We start from the raw sequence: 25,799 nt of genomic DNA, 5'->3' as shown, positions 1-25,799 counted from the left end.
ATAAGAATTTGTTCTTAACTGACTTGCCTAGTTAAATAAAGGTAATATATATATATATATATATATATAAAATGATGTTTACCATGGTGAACTCATACTGTTGTGTTGTGTACCCTCAGCAGGCATGACCCTCTACTAATCCCTGGGAACGAGCAGATGGAGAACATGGACATGAATGTGAAGCAGTATGACTCCACGGGAATGTTCCACTGGTGCCCATCTAAAGAGATTGAGAAGGTCATCCTGGTGAGTGGTTTTCTGTCTCCCTGTAGTGTTTTCATGACACCAGTATTGCAATACTCGCAAGTAGAATGGCAAGCAAACAAAACATGAAGCAGACTTCATTTCTTGAGGAAAACAATCCTAATGTTGAGAACAAAAAACAAACAGCATTATATTGTCACCCACAGTTACATTTGTTTATTTTCCAAGCTATAGCACACACTATTTGAACAAAAGCAGGTTTTTAAAGAGTTTAGACTGCCTTGTGTTTTCCTTTTTGCCATGGATAATCAAGTATCATAGTATTGTGATACTGGTATCATGACAACCCTACTGTAGAGTTACCTGAGTTTAACCACAGTTATTAACATCCTGTACAGGGATACAGTACCTACCCATCAACAGATATGGTAGGTATTGTCCTACAGTACGTGTGACTCCGAAGATGATTTTCAGTTGTACAGTTTGATGATCTTAAACTTTTTATGTACAGTACCAGTCAAAAGTTTTGACACACCTACTCATTCAATGGTTTATCTTTATTTGTACTATTTTCCACATTGTAGAATAATAGTGAAGACATCAAAACTATGAAATAACACATGGAATCATGTAGTAACCAAAAAAGTGTTAAACAAAGGAGCCACCCTTTTCCTTGATGACAGCTTTGCACACTCTTGGCATTCTCTCAACCAGCTTCATGAGGATTGCTTTTCTAACAGTCTTGAAGGAGTTCCCACATATGCTGAGCACTTGTTGGCTGTCTTTCCTTCACTCTGCGTCCCAACTCATCCCAAATGCAGCACTCCATCACTCTCCTTCTTGGTCAAATAGCCCTTACACTGCCTGGAGGTGTGTTGGGTCATTGTCCTGTTGAAAAACAAATGATAGTCCCACTAAGCGCAAGTCAGATGGGATGGCGTATTGCTGCAGAATGCTGTGGTAGCCATGCTGCTTAAGTGTTCTAAATATAATGAATTCTAAATAAATCACTGACAGTGTCACCAGCAACACGCCCCCACACCATCACACTTCCTCCTCCATGCTTCACGGTGGGAACCATCATCCGTTCACCTACTCTGCGTCTCATAAAGACACGGCGGTTGGAACCAAAAATCTCAAATTTGGACTCATTAGACCAAAGGACCAATTTCTAATATCAAAGCAGTCTCTTCTTCTTATTGGTATCCTTTAGTAGTGGTGTCTTTTCAGCAATTTGACCATGAAGACCTGATTCACACAGTCTCCTCTGAACTGTTGATGTTGAGATGTCTGTTACTTGAACTCTGTGAAGCATTTATTTGGAGGTGCAGTTAACTCTGATGAACTTATCCTCTGCAGCAGAGGTAACTCTGGGTCTTCCTTTCCTGTGGCAGTCCTCATGAGAGCCAGTTTCATCATAGCGCTTGATGGTTTTTGCGACTGCACTTGAAGAAACTTTCAAATTTCTTGACATTTTCTGTATTGACTGACCTTCATGTATTAAAGTAATGATGGACTGTCATTTCTCTTTGCTTATTTGAGCTGTTCTTGCAATAATATGGACTTGGTCTTTTACCAAAGAGGGCTATCTTCTGTATACCACCCCTACAGTCACAACACAACTGATTGCATTAAGTTACTACATGATTCCATATGTTATTTCATAGTTTTGATGTCTTCAATATTATTCTACAATGTAGAAAATAGTACAAATAAAGAAAAACCCTTGAATGAGTAGGTGTGTCCAAACTTTTAACTGATACGGTATGTGTTTCCACTGTTTTTAGCTGTGTAGTATGATAAATATACTAATGGAGTTGGAAATTATTTGCACCTATTTGGCCAAAAATGAAGCATTGTTGAGGTACGGTAGGCTCTAAAGAAACCGTTTCCCTCGCATAGCAGTAACAACCACATACTAATAATGTATATCCACATTTCTCTCAATGCCTCTCTGTTGTTACAAGGTGAGTCGACTGTTTTCTATGTACTGGGTCATAGTATAAAACCACCACAAGCATGGCTTTGAAAAGCAGTTTTATACACCTTATTCCTTGACCATTTAGTGTATCAACTGCATTGAACTGTACCGGGTTCACCTTGAGCCTAACACCTCAAGGGTGGGGCTGCAAGGTTTCTCATCAGCACTCTGCCTCTCTGTTTTCTGACTGCTATGCATTTGTCCTCTATCTCTCTTTTCTTTCTTTCTTTCTTTCTTTCTTTCTTTCTTTCTTTCTTTCTTTCTTTCTTTCTTTCTTTCTTTCTTTCTTTTCTTTCTTTCTTTCTTTCTTTCTTTCTTTCTTTCTTTCTTTCTTTCTTTCTTTCTTTCTTTCTTTCTTTCTTTCTTTCTTTCTTTCTTTCTTTCTTTCTTTCTTTCTTTCTTGTTTCTCTCATGCCCCAATACTCTCTCTGTCTCCATGTCTCTCTCCCTTCTCTCACTCTTTCTCTCTCCCCCTCTCTCCCCTCTCTCTCTCCCTGCTCAGACCCGGAGTGAGGCATCCATGACGGTGTTGAGCGGCCATGTAGTGGTCTGTATATTTGGAGATGTCACGTCCGCTCTAGTGGGGCTGCGAAACTTGGTGATGCCTTTGAGAGCCAGCAACTTCCATTATCACGAGCTGAAGCCCATAGTGTTTGTGGGCTCGCTGGAGTACCTGAGGAGAGAGTGGGAAACTCTACATAACTTCCCCAAGGTCTCCATACTACCTGTGAGTACCACTGTAATATGTACGGTTACAAGCCAAAGTTATACAACTGACAACATAATGTACTTACAATGCCATCACGATCAGTACTATATGTGAGTATACCAGTGTAACAACGCTCCAGGATTCAATACCAAACCCAGCTGTACTGTTGTTATTTTGAGACTGTTTACTTGTATTTTCTTATCTCAGTTGACGTATGAGATCTCTTCCCTTTGTTGCCTCGCACTGTCTGAATGAAAACAATCTAAGGTGAAGGGTAAAATGACTGTAAGCAGTGATAAAGCAGTATAGCATTACCTAGTGATATAGTATTTCCTTTGTGGATTTGTTTGTGATTTGTCGTGGTTGTTGTTGTGGCTGTTCTTGTCAATTCCACAACCGGTTCCTGAATTCAGTCTTCCATCAATTCACAGCAGCGAATCCTGCCTATTCATACGGAGTTAAAATGCACTGCAGCTGCCCTTCCTTGGCCATCTCAGATGTGAAAGTCTGGCATGGCTGCCTGCTTTAGAGCTTGTTAATGCTTCCTTGACTGAGTATCAGAGAGCCCTAAGAAACCAAGGCTGTTAGCCTTCAGCGCCCACTACCCTTTAGATTAGTCCACGTCTCTAATTCCCCAGTGCCCAGTTAGATCAGCTGAATGTCACTGCCGCTAAAACTACAATACTTGTTATCTAATCTCCCAAAGCACCCCTCACTTAGTCTCTAATTAGTTTTTCTCTCCCCCTTCTTCTCTCTCCTCTCTGTCCGTCTCTTTTCTTCACCGCGCCTGAAGGGTACGCCATTAAGTCGTGCAGATTTAAGGGCTGTCAACATCAACCTCTGCGACATGTGCGTGATACTGTCGGCCAATCAGAACAATATCGACGACGCCTCGCTGCAGGATAAGGAATGCATTCTGGCGTCGCTCAACATCAAGTCTATGCAGTTTGACGACAGCATCGGGCTCTTGCAGGCTAACTCCCAAGGTAAAGACTAACTGGCCTACAAGATACAATACTGTTCTGCACTGTTCTGTTTTGGCTGCAGGGTTGAGGGTAAGAGAGGAGGAGAGGAGATGAGGGAAGAGGATAGTTTTACCACTTAAATCAGTTATTTTTTTAAGAATGGTAAATAAACACGGTAAATTAAATGGAAAGTGGTGTTCAACCTCGTAAATAATATCCTTTAATGATGTGAAACCACATCACTGTTGTTATTGTGTCTGTCTGTCTGGCAGGCTGAGTGGAACAGATTGTTGATGCGTTCAGACAAACAGATAAGCCTCATATCCCATCAGGTGTCATCATGTTTAACCAGCCAGTACTAATCACCAGACAGCCTTCTTCAGCTGTTTTTCATGGCAGTCCATCCTCTACCTCCTCCATTCATCTATTAATCAGTCCCTCCAGGATCCTGCAGTGTGTTTTTGTCATATTTGCGGGCACAAATGCTTGGTTTTGCTGCAGCAATTCTGACATTTTGTATGTCGATTTTCAATTATTGTATCCCAATTTGCCAGGAAATACACTGTTAAGGGGAAAAAAATTGTTGACGTGTGGCTTCACTGAACCATTTTATGAGGTAAAAGTGCGGTGATTGGTTACAATTGCAAGCCCTCTTTTTTTTGTTTTATGTGGTAATAGCACAGCGATTGGTCAATTTTGCAAACCATCGCATTATAGGCGGGAGATTGTTGAGAAGGCAACAAAAATTACGATCAGAAAATAATGGAGGGACTGAATCTTATGCATAGATAGATCAACGAACTTATGCGTAATATGCCAAGCACTTCCACATGATTTAGGAGAATGCAATTATTTATCCTGGTCTGAGTGAGTGATGTGCTGTCGTCACAATGAGCAGACTAAATCGGAGGTCTCTGTTGCTCATGGGAGCATTATTCACAGACATGGAGGGCCTACACCAGTGGTTCCCAACAAGGGTACAATAACCGCTGGGGGTACTTGGCCTATCCACAGGGGGGTACTTGGCCTATCCACAGGGGGGTACTTGATAAGACTCATGATGTCATAGGCTTACTGGTAAAAATGCACGAAGGGAGTACTTCAGGGGTACTCCGGGCAGAGCAAAATTCAGTTGGTGGTACAGTGACCGTAAAAGGTTGGGAACCAAAGGCCTGTCACAGTGGTTGATTGATGAAGCCTATTGTTATCAATGAGTTTGTCTTACATCGTCTGTATCCATTCCACTGATAAATATTGCAGTTTAAGAGTGCACATGCACGCACGCACACACACACGCACGCACGCACGCACACACGCACACACGCACAGGTGTAATATATCACAGTGTGTAGCTTTGTGGATTCCTTCCTCCCTGACAATATCCTGTTCAGATGTGGGGTGTGAAATTTAAAGCAAGAAGGTGCACATGAATAAGTAAAGAGTTGTATCGCTAGGGAGACGTTCACATGGCTGCGGTCTACGGTACGATGTAGTCTGTAGACCGCAGAGCTAAGTTGTGCCCGAGGGGGTCTGTAGCCCACACGCATGCATTTGCTACTGCATGATATGGAAGCCGTAAAACAATTTTGTTTTGTGAGAAAATCTATTTCCCTCTTGTTTGTCAGTATAAGAAGTCTAGAAAAGTACATGCCAAATGCAGTCAAGACATTATAATGAATCCACTCAGATATACAATGTGACTGATAGTCAATGATCTGTATAGAACTCTCCAGTTTTCTCCATCTAACTTTTGGTCACTTGTAGCCGAACTGATTTTGACGCATTGCCCTCCCTGTTGGAAAATCTCATTTTCAGATGTATTCACTTTATCCATTGTTAGTACTTTCACAATTGGATACTGTATATTTGACTTCTTGTTTACTGTGATCATGTAAGAATAATGTTTTTTTAGAGGCAATATCCAAAACCCAGTTGTCATTCTCAGGAGATATAAATGTTATATTTTATAGATGTCAACAAAATGAAGCATACTCTGAGTGATCTTCCAGTCTCTGACTGCTAGAAACCGTGCCGATCCCCAGTTTCAGTAATTGACATAACAAGAGTGTAGATAATGCAGTTTAGCCTGTAGTTTGTGATGAATGCTGAGCTGTTGGTGTTGTCCTCTGTAGTGAGGAGGGTGAGAAGATCTATTCTGTACTGTACAACAGCCCCCAACCCCTCCATCCTCCCAACTACTCTCCAATGTCTAACATTTGTTTTAAAACTTTGTGACCTGAATATATTCCCGTCGTGCGTTGTTTTGTTGCTGCTGTGCTGTAGAACTATGAGGTGGCGTTTTGCTTCAGTCAGCACTAAATGATGGATGTCACAACACAGGTCATGCATTATGTATCAAGCATTACTGATTTAAGGCGTTTGTGTCACTTTGAGGAAATGCAAAAATGTGAAGTCATGTGAATTCATACCCATCACTCGCCTCTTGTATTTCATGGTCGAGAATCGCACAGTTATTTTCCCGATAAAAGGTTTTCAGGATCCACTCCGCCAATTTTATGGTAACAAAATGAAGCGCATATAAAATGTATGGAAGGCAGGCAGGTTGATGGAAAGATGCGAATGCTAAATGTGTCTCTCAGCTGACCCCTAAAAGCACAATATCCATATTGACATTTTTAGGAAGCGCCTGCATCATTTTCCCCGTCCCTGTCTACACATCTTTCAATCTGCACTTCTGAACAATACGAAGAGCCCATCTCAGTCAGTAAGCCCAGCAGCTTTTACTGAATAGTCTAGTGTTACTAAGTTATTTGACGGACTGTGTATGGTCAATCAACACGCTTTGTTTTTTTTCGATTATAGTTTACCGTTTTTTTTTTACAAAATTACATATGACCTTTTCATTCACCGAAGCTGAGGTATGTGATTTGTGAAGCGATATCAGTGTGATAGCTCATGGTTTTGTGTATTTCTCTCTGTGCTGTAATATTACATCTCATTGTCTTGTATCCGTCTGTATTGTTGTTTCTCTGTGCCATCGCTTTCAACAATGGGATATATCATGGTTTTCTGTCAGTCTGTGTATAAATACAGCTTTTTCTGCGTGACGTAGGTTTCAGTACATCTTGTTTTGTGGGTATCTAGCTCTTGCTGTTAGTTTCAATGGTTTTGTGTGCATCCTTCTTTGTGCTCTGTGTAGGTTTCACGCCTCCTGGAATGGACCGGTCATCTCCAGACAGCAGTCCAGTACATGGTTTAGTACGCCAGGCCTCCGTCACAACCGGCGCCAACATCCCCATCATCACTGAACTAGGTGAGACACACAACTAACCATTTACTACTGATAGATCCCAGCCGGTAAAACATGTTGAAACAATGTCATAATGATATCATTTCAACCACTTTCTGGTTGTTGTGATGTCATTTGCCTGTTGGGAAAATATTGCGACATTGTACACAGAGTTTGGCCAACTCACTTAGAGATTTAGAATCTTCAGGACCGCCATGTTGGCTCCAACAGTTCGGTGGACATTCTTTTGCATTCTGGCTAGAATGCAGGTTTGAATGTTTTTGTTGTGGAACGATTGATGCCAATGTGGAGGTTAGTTGGCCGAACTCTTTATTTTCTATGGCTGTGTTGACTAACTCTAGCGATATGGTGATGATAAAGATGAACGATTATTGACTTTGGCTGAGATTTGTATGGATTTAGATACAAAACTGAGCATTTGTTTTCATTTCAAATGTCACTCTCTTTGTGTAAGTTCTAGCCGATATGTCTCGTTACGAAGTCGGAACACTCTCACTTCTTCCAGGTCCCATTTGTCCATTACCAGCCTGATGGAGAGGGAGAGAGTAAAAAGAGAGTGCGCGAGGAAGCTAAAAAGTGCCACAGTAGCAAAATGGGTGCATTTAATAATAACAATGGCGCTGGCTGTATTCTCTAGTATTCCATGTGGTCCAGGGGACTCATGAAAGTTTCACATCTCTGAGGGCTTTTAAAGCACCAGAGACCAGGGCCACTAGAGCCACTCTCTCACCCCTGACTAAAGCACTAGGGACTGGCCACTCTGTCTCCATCTCTCCCCTCTGACCCAATTAGAAAGCACTGAGGCGTGAGGAGGCTAAGAGATGGATGGAGGCACAGATAGAGACGGAGAGAAACAGGGACATGAAGCAGCATGAATGTTTTCTCACCTCTCTTTCTTCAAACTCTTGAGTACTACATATGTAATCAACAAAACAAGTGTAGCTATTCAGGTTTTTCTTGCAGTATTTGGTTGGATATGAATTAATTCCACAGGTCCGTTTTGATTTGGAATACTTTCAGCTATGTTTGATTTAGAATAATTCTACCCCCACATATAGTGTCAGGCCCTGGTTATTAGTGCCAGCATCACTAACATTGTCATCCTCCTCTCTGAGAGTAGAAAGATAGTAAAGTGGGGCACATCAATCTCTGGAACTATACACTATAATTGTAGTGTCAATGTTGTCAGTTTACAGCACCATAGTCAAGATGCAAGTCTAATGGAAAATGTTAAGAAGCTGGCTGAATTGCAAGATCAATTTGATGGAGTCACATAAAGTTGGTTTATGTATACAACATTGTAAATCCCTTTGGTGCCTTAAAAGCCGTACAAATTGGCAATTTGTGTTTTAGTGGTATGGTTCAGTCGCATCTGGGCTATGTACTTTAATCTCTGGTGCCGTAGTTGCATGTCATGGACAACCATGGTTACCTTTACATACAGTCAGTGTCTAATCCCGTGGTTGACATGATGCGTGGTCTCAGACAGAACTGCCTTTCTTTTCTCTTCTCTTTGAAGCTGTTCCAATAACGACCCTATCTCTCCCCCCTCTGCTCTCCACACGTCTTACTGTCATTAGCTAAACCTGGCAAAATACTGCCTTTGGTTTCATTCAGTCAGGAAAAAAACTGTGGAATCAACATACAAATGATAACTGAGCTGGGTAAGCCAGGCTTTTGTCCTCCGCTCGCTGCCGTCCGATCTCTCGTTCTTTTGTTCTCTCTCTCTCTCTCTCTCTCTCGCTCTCTCTCTCTCTCTCTCTCTCTCTCTCTCTCTCTCTCTCTCTCTCTCTCTCTCTCTCTCTCTCATCTTGTCTTGATGTATCTGGCTGCAGCCGAGGTCCTCGCTGGCTGCTCCCATGGCTTCACTTTGAACACATTTTTTATTTTTAATTCTCGGTTTCTGGTTGAAAAATGGACTGTCTTGTTTTGGCCTTTTATTTAATGATTTTTTTCCGTGGTGTTTTTATTTTTTTCCGTTTCGTTTTTTTCAGAGCATCGTTCCGGCACTTTGATCATTGCTCGGTCTGTCCTTGTGGCTGTTTTCATAGCACACACCCCACTCCCGACCCCAACCCCTCCCTCAACACCCCACCACCTCCTGGTTCAGTCTCTTTGGCCTGGGCCCGTTTGCATCATCAGCCCCCTTGTCTGGTTGACTGACATGTCTGTTCCTCTGCAACACAGAGGAAGCCTGGGAAGAAATCATATTTCAAAAAACAATAGATCAAACCTTCCCTTTAAGATGTTTATTTTTATTTATTTTTTGGGTTGTTGCTTCTTTTTTTTTACCTAAGCCTAGATGTTGAAGGAGTCAAAGACAGGCTTGTGTTGTGTGAAGCCTCTTTTCAAATGCAGTTGGATCTCAGGCTCTTGTCCACTGGCGCTAGAAAGAGAACCCTCTCATCTGAGGTTAAATAAAGACCAGACGGTTCTACTAGGGAAAGTCATCTTCACGAATGGTTGAAAGTTTGTTTTTATATGGTTCAATCTTGTGTTCTTTTCCTCTGGTTAGCAATATTCTACACAGTATAGAAAGAGATTTTTCTACCCTGGCCACGTTATGATTTGAACCTTTTTCATCATTAACAATTTCAAAATGTCGTATTACTTCGATCTTTAAAAGCAGGCTGTGGCTATGTGAATTTACCCCACAGCTCTATGTTATTATTGTTGTTTTAAATAATCATTTGACTTTCAGGAAAAGGTAATTACCTCAATATCTCAATAGGTGACGATGTGACCACACATTTTCTTATCTGAGATATCAATGAAGCTTTAAAATGCATGTTACATTATGTGCATGATCTTCTCACCTGAACATGCACAATATCATCTTGAATATAAAAACCACAATATGGTGGATTGAGGTGTTTCGCACAACTAGGTAAAATCCATGTCCTGAATGCAATTACAGAAATGGTTTGTTCATGACGGAATGTACTGTGCATCTACCATGAATGCCAAATCCATAACGCTTTGGTTCAAACACCACTATCTATTCTGTACCTCCAGACCTGAGACCTGTGAGAATATATGCCCTTGAGTCATAGAAGGACCCGTAAGTGTCTTCTTCTAATATAGTGAATGATTCTGTTCCGGTCAGGGCCTAAGACTGGGTGTTGACTAGGAACATTAACACTGGATTCCAACTAGGAATATTGGTTTATATTGACTGAATGGGTCATAAAAACACTTCACAGCTCACCAACACAAAAGTGCCCTAGCTAAGTCACCCAGCGATTCTCTACTTCTCTGGTCCTCAGGTGTGTGTGTGGGTGTGTGTTTGGCATGCTGTGCTGTGTCCTCCCTGGCCTGTCTCTCTCTCTGACTGTGTTTTGGGTCTCCCCTCTCTCAGTGAACGACTCCAACGTTCAGTTCCTGGACCAAGATGATGACGATGACCCGGACACAGAGCTGTACCTGACACAGCCCTTCGCCTGCGGAACCGCCTTCGCCGTCAGCGTGCTGGACTCTCTCATGAGTGCAGTGAGTAGACAATACTAAGTATACGCTACTCAGTTTACACAGTTCTTAGTATACACTAGATCATTTATCCTATTTATCCTTTATTTAATCCAACATCATACTAAATGTCTCTCATGTACGGGGTAGAAGTCACCAGGAGACCTTTTTGTAAAATAGAAGTCTATATTTTATCGATATTTAAATATATATTTAATCCATATTTTAATTCATATTGTATTTAGGTAGGCTAGTGGCTATTATTGCCATAGTGTGAAGCAGCATCTGAGGAGGGAAACAGTTGACTGATGCAACAGTCAGGGCTTGAAGTGATTGGCTTTGAGTCTTTCATACAAGATGACTGCAGCCACAGGACAATACACATATAGTGGGTTTACTATAAGACGTGCATACTTAACTAAGTACTGTATACTAAGGACTGTAAACTCAGGAGTGTATACTTGGTAATGTCTACTCACCTGCACCCATGTCTGCTGTCTCTAATGCTGGTTACACACACGCACGATCACACAGATGCGCGCGCACACACACACACACACACACACACACACGCACGCACGCACGCACGCACGCACGCACGCACGCACGCACGCACGCACACACACGCGCACACACACATACGCACACACACACACACACACAGAGTAAAGGGGTAGACTTAAAGGATGTGGTAGCATCATAAGATCTGCTCAGCGCGGTAGCAATATGGAGTAGGCAGAAGTTGGTAAATGAAATGCCACATTGATCAGACAGCGCTGCCAGCTCCACTGACATCAAAAGGGAAGTTGTTGCCACCACTCCTCATATAAAATGTCACGAAACGAACTTTCAAGGGGCTTATTAGATCTTTTAACAAGGTACAGTACCAGTCAAAAGTTTGGACACACCTACTCATTCAAGGATTTTTCTTTTTACTATTTTCTACATTGTAGAATAATAGTGAAGACATCAAAACTATGAAATAACACATATGGAATCATGTAGTAACCAAAAAAGTGTTAAACAAATCAAAATATATTTTATATTTGAGATTCTTCAAAGTAGCCACCCTTTGCCTTGATGACAGCTTTGCACACTCTTGACATTCTCTCAACCAGCTTCATGAGGTAGTCACCTGGAATGCATTTCAATTAACAGGTGTGCCTTGTAAAAATGTGCTGAGGTTCCCTCTAATGGCACATATGACACGCAAGGTGGGCCTTCAAAACACTTTCATCTTCCAACAATGTCAGCCCTGTTCCTGAAGACAAGATACGGAAAAAGTATTATCTTGTGACTTTGTTCCAACCATCGCTACTCCCCTCTGGTGCAGTGATGGCTTAATTCCAGCTTGTCACATCATGAGTGAGGTTAGAGGAGAGCAGAGTAGCCCTCACACACACACACACACTGTCTGTGGTCAGAGGTGAGGGTGGCTAATGGACAGCGCTCATCCATCATGGTTCTCCACAGAGCTGTCAGGAGCCTGGGGAGAAGAGCTGCCACTCAGGGCGTAACTTACAGTCAGGCGTGTATACGTTTTACTTATGGGTGGTCTCGGAAATTGAACCCACTACCTTGGTGTTACAAGTGCCATGCTGTACCAACTACCCTACAAAGTACCATTGTTATTAACGTTATCAAGCCGCCCTCTGCCATAGTGGTGCCCAAAAGTCGTGATAAACCCAGTCATTTTTAACAGCGGCTAATGACTATTTTGCTTAAATTGCACTATAGCAGCCTGGAAATACGACGACATTGCTAAAGTAGGCAAATATTTAGTAGGAAAAAAGTTTGCTATCATTATCATGTTGTAAAATATATTTTAGACAGATGGCAATGTTGTCATTAGCTAGTAAAATGTGTATATAAAATAAAATGCTAGCAATGTTAACGTTGGCTATCTGAAATCCGGTGGTCTCGACTCAGTCTATGCTAGCTAGCTAACATTATACTGCATCTAAAGTCATTCTGGTGACGTCAAAATTATGACAAAAGGTTTCACTAAAAATGATTTGCCTCCTTTAGAAATGTAATTGTATTTCCAAGCCACTCTAATGCACTTTTAATTATATATCTTCATCAGTGACAATTGACAATGCATTGACTAGAATGCTCAGGTGGGCATCAGTCATAAAATAGGAACTCTGTGTTCCATGAAGTGCTAGCGTGGACTTTAGGGGCTCTATTTTCGGCTGGCGTTAAGCCAGTGAAATTGTCAAACACACGCTCGTTTGCAATTTTGACCTGTTAAAGCATAGCGCCAGATTGGTCATTTACCTGTTTTATATGAGCTTGCTTGCGTGGGAGGGGTGGCAATGTCTGGGGATATTTAAGACCAACCGAAAGCTGGTTTTAGCTGTAACGAGGTTAGTTATGGCATGGATTTGCGGAAGCACAGTCTATCCAGCCGTGTCACACAGTGCCCATTTGCGAATGGAACAAGAGATGTGCTTTTTGTGCCCGTAAACCTCATATTTAGAAACAAACAGTTTTTTCCCATTTCGTTTGATGTCATTAAAAAACAAGCATAGCCTCCCTTCCTCTCAGTGAAGGCTGTTTTTTTGTCCCGACCAATGCATTCGCCAAGTAGGATCAGGATCGATAAAGGGTTTGGCTTGTGACCCAGCTAGCAATGAGGAATCGGCCCAGAAGCGGCCTTCTTCCAGGGGGCTGGAACTGATTGAATCGGCCCGGAATCGGCTGTCGGACTCGGCCCTGAATCAAAATGAATGACTGCCCAGAATTGGCCCAAGTACATCAGGCTGTTTCTGTCTACCGGAATTCATCCGACTTTGCCGGCATCTTACCAGAATCCCCCCAGAAGCGGCCAGATGCAAATTTAAATAAATGTATACACAATTACCCGATTTAGTAATTTTAAATGTTACTATTATACATTTTATACATACAAATTATACCCATCCACAAAAAAACATTTTGTGTCAAAGGAAACACTTGGTGACCGTGTCAGCGTGCATGCGCCTGGCCCGCCATAGGAGTCTCTACAGTGCAATGGGACAAGGACATCCCGGCTGGCCAAACCCTCCCCAAACTCAGACGACGCTGGTCCAATTGTGCGTCGTCTCATGGGTCTCCTGGTCACGGCCAGCACGGGTCTTGAAACAGCATCTGTAGCAACGTAGTTTGCACTGCGATGCAGTGTCTTAGACCGCTGCGCCACTTGGGAGGCTCCATCAACAAAGTATCAAAATACTAAAATACTGCACAGGACTCTTAAAGAATTTCATTTAATGTTAATTGTATTTTTTGATCACAGAAACAATGAGAAAATATGGAAAAATAATAAAATATTAATTATATAAAGCAGCCCGTGTAATCATCTGCCAGACAGTAGCCTCAATTGGCCCGAGTCCCAAGTAATACATTTGGGCCAGATAACTCACACCGGAATCATCCCTAGCTCAATCCCCGCATCCAAGCCATAAGTAATACTGCCGAAGATGGCCCAGACTCGGGCCACATCACATCAGCCGAGTCTGACTCTCAGCCGGAATCGGCCCAGATCCACTGTGCTAGCTGGGGAGACCGCTTTGAAATGAATCTTAATCACCAAAGCTTTATTAAAAGATTAAGTTTGACAGCGGCAAAACAGTGAGCGGACATCCCCTTTTATCTATGTAGGCTATTAAATTTTTTTACTCCTGTTATTAAACTCCCTCCATGTAGGCTACATGTCCAGATGCCCATCATGGAACGAGAGATGAGATTATCCGGTGACACTCATATTTAAAAACATTGAAGTTATTTTCCTGTAACAATTGCTTGTTTTCCATGTAGTTTAATTAAAAACCAAGCCCTCAGTAGGCTATCCTTACCCTACTTTAACGAAAGCTGCTTTCACAATAATACGTCGGATGTATTTCTTATCCTGGCCATGCATTAGGAGTAGCCTGTCCATAAAAGGTTTCTAAATGGTCTACTCGTCATGCTTTTGCATTATTCACAGTTCGCATAAGCCTACCTGCAGTGCACGACTTGTATCCATCCCAATTTCCAAACATGCGCTCCTCCAAATGTTTTTAAATGATTCAGTCCTGTAATGCAGTATCAACGGTAGTATCAACGGTAGGCATAGGCTATGTCTTGCTTATTGAGAATGTGCTTCACACATACTATACATTTTACGGGAGCCTAGTAGTTTTTATTTGAGAAGAAGTGCAATGACAAAAGGCCTGTACTTGTTAAAGCCAAATACAACAATGGTGACTGTCAACACTCCAGACATTTTATTTAACACTTATTTAACTAGGCAAGTCTTATTTTACAATGCCGGCCTACATATTGAACAAACACTGGATGTTTTTTTTTTACTGTTGCGATCAGTTGTTACTGTAGCCTATGCAATATAATAAACTGTATTATCAATTCACAATGGACTCGGACAAGAATATTCCTCCAGACGAGTAGATGACAACGCAAAGACCATCAATAACCTACAGAACTTGAGACAAACGCATACAATATTAAGCAATGGAACACCTTGATTGACCAGTTAGTGGCCAAGCCCAAGTCACACCTATGACTTGTTTGTTCATCAAAATCCAGGCCTTTCGGGCCACCAGCAGGTATTGCGCTCATAATAACGGCTGTGAAAACACATTCCCAGACCTACAGCGCTACCGCCAGCGCTTAGATTTACTATTGCGTTAGGTTTGTTAAAATAGAGCACTAGAGCTTCTATTCTGCTATTGTATTTCTATACCTGTTGGAACAATATGCATTATCAACATGCTTGCTTCAGCTTTTCAATGTATTTTATTAAAGGAGAAATGGTATTGATGTGAAACCTGCAAAACCAGTCTATGAGGAGAAGTTGAGTAGAAGTTGTCTTGGTAAGCAAGGTTGGTGAATGAATGTCAAATGGAAGTAGTTCCAGTACAAGAAAACCTTTTTCTGTAATTGGTCTGCCCTGTCTCCTCACCTCTCTGTCTGGCCTGTATGAAGAGACAGGCCCGGGGTCTAGATAACATGGGGCGCGTCCACTCCATGTCTCTCTCTAATCATCCCTATTTCTCGATTTTTCTCTCCTCATCCCTCCTCATCTTTCCTCATTTCTCTCCCATCTCTCCCTATCCCCTCCCACTCCTCTCCATGCCTCCCAATCCCTTTCTCCTCATCATTCTCCCTCCCTCCCTATTATCCAAACCTCTCCTCATTCTTCCCCATCTCTCCCCTTCTCCATCTGCCACATATTCTCTACCGTTGTGGCTCTAATGGCGTCTCCTTACTTACGGATCTCACATCCTCTCATGTCCGCAGACATACTTCAACGATAATATCCTCACCCTGATCCGGACGCTGGTGACTGGGGGAGCCACCCCGGAGCTAGAGGCTCTATTGGCCGAAGAGAACGCCCTGCGAGGGGGCTACAGCACGCCACAGACACTGGCCAACCGAGACAGGTGTCGTGTAGCCCAGCTAGCCCTCTATGACGGGCCCTTTGCCGACTTGGGGGTAAGTGGATGTTTAAACCAAGCTGACACATTTTGGCACTCCTCAGTAGCACCCAATCCTGCCTGCTCGCCTCCTAGCGGCACTTAATACAAAGTGAAGAACAGAGAACACGCAAGAGGGCTCTGTTAAGGAGGAGGAAGGGAGGGTTCTGGTGTGTGTTATGGAAAATAATAATGCAACTGTCTGAGAATATCACATGAGTTATTTTACTTTTTAATTTATCGGTGTATTGTTTATATATCTCATGTTAAATGTTTTAGTTGTTGTCAATAGTGCTTCAGATTCTGAAGGGGACAGATTCTGAAGGGCCATGTCACAAAGTGAAAGGATGTTGTTTTGTGTCATTTCCTGCATGATTTAAAGGACATTTTCTACACTGTATATTGTTATCTCCCCAAAAACACTCAGCAGAACTTATCAAGGGCACTGCAGTTTGACATTTGCAAAGACTTGAATTATTTTGTCATTTAGATAAATGATTACACTTTATTAGCAAACACATCCTGATGTTTTTTTGTTATTTGTTGTTTTCCAGGACGGCGGTTGCTATGGAGATTTGTTCTGTAAAGCGTTGAAGACGTACAACATGTTGTGCTTCGGAATCTACAGATTGAGAGACGCTCACCTCGCCACGCCTAGCCAGTGTACCAAACGGTGAGACCGTCGCTGTGTATCTTTAACATGTTGCTGTCATGTCCTGTTGCTGTCAAAGTGGGCACTGCTTATCATTGGACGGCATCAAATCCAAATCAAACTTTATTTGTCACATCCGCCGAATACAACAAGTGTAGACCTTACCGCGAAATGCTTACTTACAAGCCCTTAACAAACTAGTGCAGTTCAAGAAGAGTTAAGAAAATATTTACCAAATAAACTAAAGATTTTTTTTTTTTTTTAAAGTAACACGATAAAATAACAATAATGAGGCTATATACAGGGGGTACCGGTACTGAGTCAGTGTGCGGGGGTACAGGTTAGTTGAGGTAATTTGTACATGTAGGTAGGGGTGAAGTGACTATGCATAGGTAATAAACAGCGAGTAGCAGCAGTGTACAAAACAAATGGGGAGGGGGGGGGGGTCAATGTAAATAGTCCGGTGGCCATTTGATTAATTGGATTAGTTGGAGGTGTGTCTTGGTCAGTTTAGCCCGCAAAATGCCGCCATATTCAATCTGCCGCTCTAGGTCGGCTGCCTAATCCTGCTTAATGGGCGGCCTGCCTTCAGGCCTCTAACACAGAAGCATTTTCTAACCAAGAAGCATTTTGATTTGAAATAAATCGTTTTTTCAAATCTTGTAACTGATTCGTTTTCAACCACACCCTGTTAACTTTCTATTTTGCATACAGACACTGACTATACAGTATTGTTTGGTTCTGTCTTCCACTAACTCCTGTCCTGTCTACAGGTATGTGATCACCAACCCTCCGTATGAGTTTGAGCTGGTCCCCACAGACCTGATCTTCTGCCTGATGCAGTTTGACCATAATGCGGGCCAGTCCCGGGCCAGCCTCTCCCACAGCTCTCACTCCTCCCATTCCTCCAGCAAAAAGAGCTCATCCGTCCACTCCATCCCCACCACCAACCGGCAGAACCGCAGCAGCAAGGCCCGGGAGGCCAGCCACAAACAGAAGTAGGTGGATGAAATGTTTGTTATGTGTGTGTGTGTGTCTGTCTGTGTTTGCTCGGGCATGAGTAGTATGCGTTCCCGATCGAAGTTTGGTGTGGGTGTTGTGTCTATGTAAGGTTGTGGCCAGAGTGTGTTTGAGTGCGGGTGTACGCGCGCGTGAGACACTGTTTGGGTCAATTATCCATATCTGTGTGTTTGTTGGGGTTTGTGTTTTGTTTGTGAGATTTTGTGCTGAATGTCCACGTCATGTTTGTTGCAATGTTTGCTCTATAACCATCAGCATGTGGTCCTTGCTCTCAGCCTGCCTCCATAGCTACCATGATCTCATTAATGGAAACGTTGATGTGCATTATTTTCACAAATAATATTTGTAGAGCAAAAGAAAACACTTCTTATTTCCCGCTGACCTCATTGAACCTGTATTTGAGCATTCATTTAAGAACTCAAGATACCACCGAAAGAAGATGAGGAACCTTGACATAGAAAGACCTCTCATATGTTGTCTTGCTACCAAGCCGGTGACCGGTATGCCAGCTGTTTTTTTTGCTAGATGTTAGTTTCTATACGACACTATAATTTGACTCGTATTGGTATAGCCTTCTTATATGTTGGTATTCGTACAAACAGTATGGCGTGGTTATGGATTTAACGTAACACGATTTAAATTTAACACGACAAAACTTTACAGGGTATCTATGAACGAGAAACATCATTCGACCATCTGTGTGGACATCTGTCTGGTTATTGTGTCTGTTCTGTGTCATCGCATGTCCATGTTCCTAGTTCTCAATCTCAAATGCTTATTTTTAGTTCTGTTTTTAATTTTGATATATTTTCCATAGTATGGAATAAGACAATATATACATTAAGTTATATTGAGCGATAAGTCATTATTTTAAAGCTACTCAGAGAATTTGATTATAATGATGAGAAGACATATCATGCGACCAACACCACTCCCTAAACCGTGTTAGATGTTTTAGGTTCATTCTTAAGATTAAATACAACAGATCAATTGTAATGTCTTAGTGTCCTTTTAAATGTTCCTTAGCATTTACCTTAAATTCCTCTTCAACATTGCATGTTAGGGAAGTGAATTGTAGGTGTTCAGTATCTAGAAATGTAGACAGGGATAAGGGAACATCTGACAAGTAGGGTCGGGGTCAATTCAGTAAGTAAATTGAAATAACATAAAACACACAAAAGTGTAAAAAAAATATTATTTTGGCAATGGGGCCTCGTATTAGAAAATAGGATTTTGGTTTGATAAATTGCAGACAGTGTCAGTGCTTACATAGAGTACAGCAAGAGATCCAGTCATATCAGTGATTGTGTTTTAGACGTGTTATTTGCCTTGTAGATTGTAATACCATACTTAATTAGATTACCTACTTCTCTTTCTGAAGTGCAACAAGGATGAATAGAATGAGCCAAGGTATGCAAGTTAACGATTCTGCATGTCCTACTATTACTCTAGCACCCTTAACGTGGGGTTCTAATCATAACTTTGTCCCTGTGGAGATTGTTATGACAAGGGGAGGTTTTGTAGTGTTTTTGTTATTTTCCTGTAAGGATAAGTCATCACGCCTCAGTTTAAGTTTTGCTTTCAAACAACGGAAAGCAAAATGGCTGCTGCTGCCTCTGCCCTCTCCCTGTAATGCCCAGGACCATCTCTGCACTGCATGAGGTCCAACCTTTCTCCTCTACTTATCTTTCTGTTTTACCTCCTTGACACTTTAATTCACCTGATGATGATTTTTCTTTGTTTTCTCTAGACAGAGCCTCTATTTTGTATAATTTCCCTATTATTTATCATGTTTTTTAGTTTGCTTTATTTCAGCTTGAGACAAATTGCATTGTGTGAGAGGTCTGTGTGTTTGCACATATTCTTTCCTATTGAATGCGATCAGATGACTGATGTTGTCCAAGTGTTGGAAATACGTAGTAATCCAGATTCAGTATTACTCTATCAACTAGAGCCACAGAGACAAGGTGTTGCCTATCACGGACAATATAACACACCTAACACAAACTGTCGACGCTTGATTACCTAAAGATCATAGCTCGGGTATCGATATGTGTAGGCTCGAAACCTCAAACTGACACCTCCCCGAAACGGGAAGGCATGACAAATATGAAGTCTAAATTGCAGAGGTATATGGGGCATTAACTTTTGCACTCATAACCCTGTGGTGGTTTAGACGACAGACATCTTACTTCACCTTAGGCTTTAAAACATCAAACGCTTGTGCTGTAACACACTAGCCTGAGCGCTAAGCTGAATGACCCACACACACTCCCATTCACACAGACATACATGCACACACTCACCAAAGTTGAAATTAAGTAACTGATCTGAAACCTATGGTCCCTCATGGCGTTTTGGATTGGATGGTCATACATGCTATAAAAGACTGCTACTTAAACTGAGACAGTAATATATCACATGACACCATGTAGATTATTGAACACTAACACTTGGTTTTTGCCCCATCCCTCCGCAGAAAGGAAATGGTTTACAGATGAACCAGAAAATGCCTACCCACGGAACATTCAGATCAAGCCCATGAGCACTCACATGGCCAACCAAATCAACCAATACAAATCCACTAGCAGTCTGATTCCACCAATCAGAGAAGTTGAAGATGAATGCTGAAAACCAGGCCCCTTGATGACTTGTGAGAAGTCTGGACGCTCTTTCGAAAAGAGAGAAAGAGAGATGACGAACGGGGATGATGATGTTGATTCATTGGTCCCCACTCATTCTACAGATCAAGGGTTTGACATAAACACCACAACTTGAAGGGACCTCCTATGTGTATACCTTTAATGTTACTTCCATGCTCTACAATGGACAATGTTTTATTTATCAATCTTCCATAGAGATGTACATAATGACAATCAAATAAGGATTGTTCACCCCCCTAGCACTTTTGAAATTATTTTAAGAGTTGAAAAAAGAGAAGAAAAAGTACTTCCTGTCATTATTTGCAATAGTTCACATCTTTGTGTGACCAGACTCCATGGCTACTGTAGCTGAGGTTACTATTGGTTGTTGGAGGATGAGGGCCGCGGCAGTTTTCTCATCACAATATCATAACATCTCCAAAAGATCCACAAAACCCGCTGGGGTTCACCGCTCACCACTCATACTCCCTATCTGCTTCTGTTCTATTTGCACAAAAACTGACCACCTTCTTTTGCAACATAACGACTTGAAACATTGACATCTCCCCAAAACAACTACCATCACAGAAAGTGTCAGCTTTTTGGTTGTTGATTCACTGAATGAAAGAAAAGCTGCTTGTCATTTGGAGAGATGTACTGTGGTAATGTGGAAAGATCCATTATGTCACTGCTTAGGGTATGCTACTGTATGTCATCACACTGTTGAGTAATCAATGAATGCATTCCAGTCCTGTAGAATGGGATCATATTGAAAATCAGGTGTCTTGAGACTCAGAGTACAGTAAGAGACAGTTCTTGGATAAGCTGGCTGACAGAGTATATAGCTACACTGTACCTACATCTGTTCTGGTGATATCACAATGAATATGGATGATAATGATGTCTATGACAGCGTTTCAAGCTCCTATCATCGCATGGTATGTCCCTGAGCCCTTCTATAACAATAGAGCGCAGATGATCACCTTAAACTGAAAACATAAAAGGGAAGAAAGAACAACCTTGTCCTATCCCTTATGTGCAAACATGAAAGGGGTGTTTGGACAACCTTGTCTCGTCCCTGGTGAAAACATGAATGGGGTGAAAAGACAGCCTTCTCTTGTCCCTTGTGTGGACAGACGATGCATATGGTATGTACATGCAATGTGTGTACTGTACATGGCAGCGACGTGTCCCCTCAGTAAGAACATTGGTGGTACATCTGAGTTAAATGCATAAATTGGTATCATCATCATCTCTCCATCAGTGTGTCTGTGATGGTGGTTCAGCCTCTGGGGGAGCATCATGTGGGATCAAGGCTACAATCATCCAAGACAAATAGGAACTAGATCTGTCTGGGGGTTGCGGATCAGCTAATTAACTAAATAAACACGTTTCTATACTTAGTCACATCACCAATAATACACCAACTATGATTGAGCTGAACATTTTTTACAAACATTAGCTGTGTGCCCTAAAACTTTAGGGAAAGCTTTTAAGTCCAAACCTTCTTTACCATGATATCTTTGGCGAAAATTGGGATTTAAGAATGAAAAAAATAAGCAAATCATTTGAATGTTTTTTGTTTGTTGAGACATTTGGAGAAGCAATGCCACATATTGCATAAAATGGGCATCAATGGGTCCTCCTTTGACCAGAGCCACTGCCTGGCACAGGGTTGGTAACGGAGGCAGTAAAGAGCTTGGATGTTCTCCACTGCCAATCCTGATGTCATCATAACACCTCTGAACTCTATGTAGGTAAACGTTATGGAAAAGCTCAATCATAGTTTGGTTTAAAACGATGCCGCTGATGACTATGAAGAATGCTGGAGAATACTGCCTGTGTTCTTCATGTTATCCTGGTCAAGGCTCAAGTGTGTGTTCAAAATGGACAGATTTTGTTTTGATCCAAAAGCAACCCAGACAGAGCTGCAGCCTTGAAAATGAGAGGGTATGGAGTCACAGATGATCCAACTAAAAACTAAACCTGGCTACTTTATATAAACAAACATGATTATTTTATATCCATATGAGCATAATAATTTTCTACTTATTATTACACATGACCTAGTGAATAATGCTTTATGAAAGTAATCCATTATTAATATTACCAGGCCTATAATTGCATATAAGGTTTTTATTCCCAAGTTAATTGCTTTATTTAACATAATCCTACCAAAATGATTCATATAAATTCTGAAATACTTATAATTAGACATGCTTCATTGAAGAACAGTATAAGTCCTCTCTCCTCTTTGCAACAAAGACCATCCCTGAAAGTTTATTCTTTATTAAAAGTCCATATTGTATAGGAGATTACCTAAATTTAACTCTAAGCTTTTGTCTTAACTGTTGAGTGCTCCTTAAAATGTAGATGGGCCTAGTTGAAGGATCTCTGTAGCTGTATTGATAAACTTTATCGCTGTGTATAAGACTGCTCATTTTCATCGACAAGTGAATACGAATATGGATGTGTGAGTCAAACAGAAATGGGGTAAAACAATCGCAAACAAACATGAGTTTCAATGGGTGTAAATAATACCCAGACAGAGCCAATCGGAAAGGTGCATGAAGCTGGATCTGAGGCGTTTAGCCATTTGTTCTACAGAGGATCTGTAGGGATCTGAGAGCGAAACTGTGTGACCTTCACTATCAATGATTGACCTAAATTAGGTCTCTTTCTAAGGAGAGATACACTGAAGTATTTATGTGTGTGTATACTGTATACTGTCATTCTCCATGGACATGTTTCAAACTATGTGACAGAGAGAGATTGTTAGACCATCATCAGGTTGTTTGCAGGGAACAGATAGCCATGATAATATAGACAAAAGATAATGTATTTCTAAAGACCTGTCATTCGCGAGAACCCCCCCAAAAAAAATATTTCTGTCTAAATATGTTGTGTAAATTCCTCCCATTATATAGATCACATGACTTTCTGAAGCAAAATGACCTGAGCTTTCTGTCTGTCTATTGGGTGTGTTGCAACTCTACTGTGGGCTCATTGTCCTGAGGTGAATTTTTTAATTGTGATTACATTGTCGTCACACTTTGTAGCAAGTAGAATTATTTTCAGAAAATATGTGAGTAAAAATCAATGTATAATTGGGTTGTTAATAATATACTTGCTAGCCTGAAAAATAGGGAATTGATATTTGATACGGACAATGACTTAATTCATTATACATAGTATTGACAAAGGACAAAATTATTATTTTGCCATATATGGGGAAAAAGAAAAACTAGACTTTTGAAATTAAAGATCCTTTTCCACATTGCAACAATAAAATGGAAAGAGCAGGTGTAATTTGACCTGGTAATATCAACCATCACAGAGATGCAGACATAGGGTAGCAAGGCTTATCACAATAAAGAGAGGACATACTTAATTTTACTGTTCTTGTTAAAATAGTTTTTTCTTATCAGGTTTACATTCCATTTTGTCAGCTCTAGTCAATTATGTTACCATAGTAATATCCATGGATTGTTTGAAACTGTCACAACTGCTTATTGATTGTTTACAGAGTTTTCTTTTTTGTATTCAGAAGTACTTAAATACCACTTTACTCAGAAATCAAATGGTACAAATCACAACCCAAAGCAGACACATACTTACAGAATAGTCAATTTCATTGTATCTAAATGTTTTTTAGTTTTTTTTCAATATGTGTACCCACAATTTGTGTGACTGGTTTGACTCAAACTGGAAAAAAATCACAACACTGGACTGAAACCTGTTCTGAAAGCTGTTCTTACATTCTAAGGTTTTTAAGCTTTATCTCTTTCCAGCGCAAATACTCCACAAATCTAAGGTACTGCTCTATACCATATCATACGTTTGTATTAGATGTTGAAGTCTTTGCAATGTATGCCTCTAAAGTTTTAGAGTGTTTTGAAGTGCCATGAAAAGTGTTGTTGAACAAGCATCGTTCAGTCATTCACAGACTCACTCATTCTGAATAAGTGAGTAAGGGTTGAGTTAGTTCCTCTCAGAAAGGGAAGTAAATGTATACGAGTATGGCATCTTATACTGGCATGGGGAACATCCAAGCCATCAATGCCTCTATGCCAGTAGAGTGCCAGGCAGTGCTATAGGTCTAAAGGAGGGCCTGTTTGAAGACCCACTATAGCAAAAAGTGGCATTGAAAAGGAGGGAAGGGTACATGGGGCATGGACACTGCTCATCAACCTTCAAAGTATCATACATCTGTGTTGGTTGTACTGTCTGTAGCCTAAGGTACCTATCTTGTTGTTAGGAGACTGCAGGGAGAGATGTTAAAACATGTGTGTTGTGTGGTAGAAGGTATGAATGACTGAAGGATGCACAGAGAGCAAAGGCCAGGGTTTCATGTGCTTGAGACCACCTGTCAGTGTTTTAGTCAACTTAAGAGTCAGGACTATGAAACTTCACACATTGTTGCATATTTTTGTTAAACTATTTTCTTGCTGTAAAGGATGGATATAACTTATTTGCTGGAAAATGTACTAGATGTAATAAAATATATAATACTATGGGGGGATTTAAGTCTTAACAACACATTGAAATTGCAGTTGGCAGTTTTTAAGTTGATTTTGATGGAGAATACAAATTATTATTTTTTTTGGGGGGGGGTGCCTGTCAGTTCAGATGGAATTCAGGACATTGCTCTCACATGTCACATATCTGATTCTTTGGCACATGGTCATTGCAGGAATCAGGAGTTTGAAATAGCCTACTTAGTTTTGTCGAAGCGAAAATAGATATATGGAGAATTTGATGGTGCTGAGTTGATCTACCTGACTCTGTCAAATATAATCTGCTGACAAATATACTGTCTTGTACAAAAAGTTTGTACATAAATTGTACATGATTTCTTTTTGTATTTTCTCAAATTAAAATGGATGTATTTGTGTTCTAAAACTGGAACGTCTCCTCGCATTTCCTTCCAGCATTAGAAAATGTGTATATTCCATACAGTGATGCATGTTAGTCTTAAGCACTGTACAGCATTGGGAGAAAATAGACCATAGTCAATGACAATATACTAAAGTATCACATGGTGTTAATATTCAGTTTAATAATACTTAATTCAACAACGGTCAAATATACATACAACAATTAACATGAAACGTACACACAAAACAGCTTGTTGATTACAAGTTCTCTCCATCACAGTCTCGCCCTGGATGATGTCCTAGAAGAGCAGACTATCCTAATGTTACACATAGAAATATAATTAGAACATATTACATCTCTGTGATCCTACAGTTTCCTAGATGCTGTCATATACACCGCTCAAAAAAATAAAGGGAACACTTAAATAACACAATGTAACTCCAAGTCAATCACACTTCTGTGAAATCAAACTGTCCAATTAGGAAGCAACACTGATTGACAATAAATTTCACATGCTGTTGTGCAAATGGAATAGACAACAGGTGGAAATTAT

At 40.9% G+C, this 25,799-nt stretch overlaps 1 protein-coding gene across 30 annotated transcripts in view; it reads left to right on the top strand.

Annotated features, from left to right (window-relative positions):
- kcnma1a (potassium large conductance calcium-activated channel, subfamily M, alpha member 1a) overlaps window positions 1-25,273 on the top strand; it is a 260,694-nt gene extending 235,421 nt beyond the window's left edge. For 13 of the 30 annotated variants that reach the window (XM_045722190.1, XM_014215489.2, XM_045722191.1 and 10 more), the window contains 10 exons: window positions 120-246; window positions 2,688-2,912; window positions 3,688-3,880; window positions 7,020-7,133; window positions 10,489-10,619; window positions 15,879-16,073; window positions 16,609-16,727; window positions 17,480-17,704; window positions 19,108-19,136; window positions 20,206-25,273. In XM_045722190.1, the coding sequence (XP_045578146.1) occupies window positions 120-246; window positions 2,688-2,912; window positions 3,688-3,880; window positions 7,020-7,133; window positions 10,489-10,619; window positions 15,879-16,073; window positions 16,609-16,727; window positions 17,480-17,704; window positions 19,108-19,136; window positions 20,206-20,357 (1,510 nt within the window). In that variant the 3' untranslated portion in view covers window positions 20,358-25,273. Of the gene's footprint in view, window positions 1-119; window positions 247-2,687; window positions 2,913-3,687; window positions 3,881-7,019; window positions 7,134-8,710; window positions 8,795-10,488; window positions 10,620-15,878; window positions 16,074-16,608; window positions 16,728-17,479; window positions 17,709-19,107; window positions 19,137-20,205 lie in introns of those variants that run through there. The other 17 variants (XM_045722188.1, XM_045722220.1, XM_014215639.2 and 14 more) reach the window with 6 other exon arrangements.
- The last annotated feature ends 526 nt before the right edge of the window (window positions 25,274-25,799 follow it).

The sequence above is a fragment of the Salmo salar genome, chromosome ssa01 (assembly GCF_905237065.1).
Source record: "Salmo salar chromosome ssa01, Ssal_v3.1, whole genome shotgun sequence".
NCBI classification, from domain to species: domain Eukaryota; kingdom Metazoa; phylum Chordata; class Actinopteri; order Salmoniformes; family Salmonidae; genus Salmo; species Salmo salar.
This window is presented reverse-complemented; position numbering and strand designations above follow the sequence as displayed.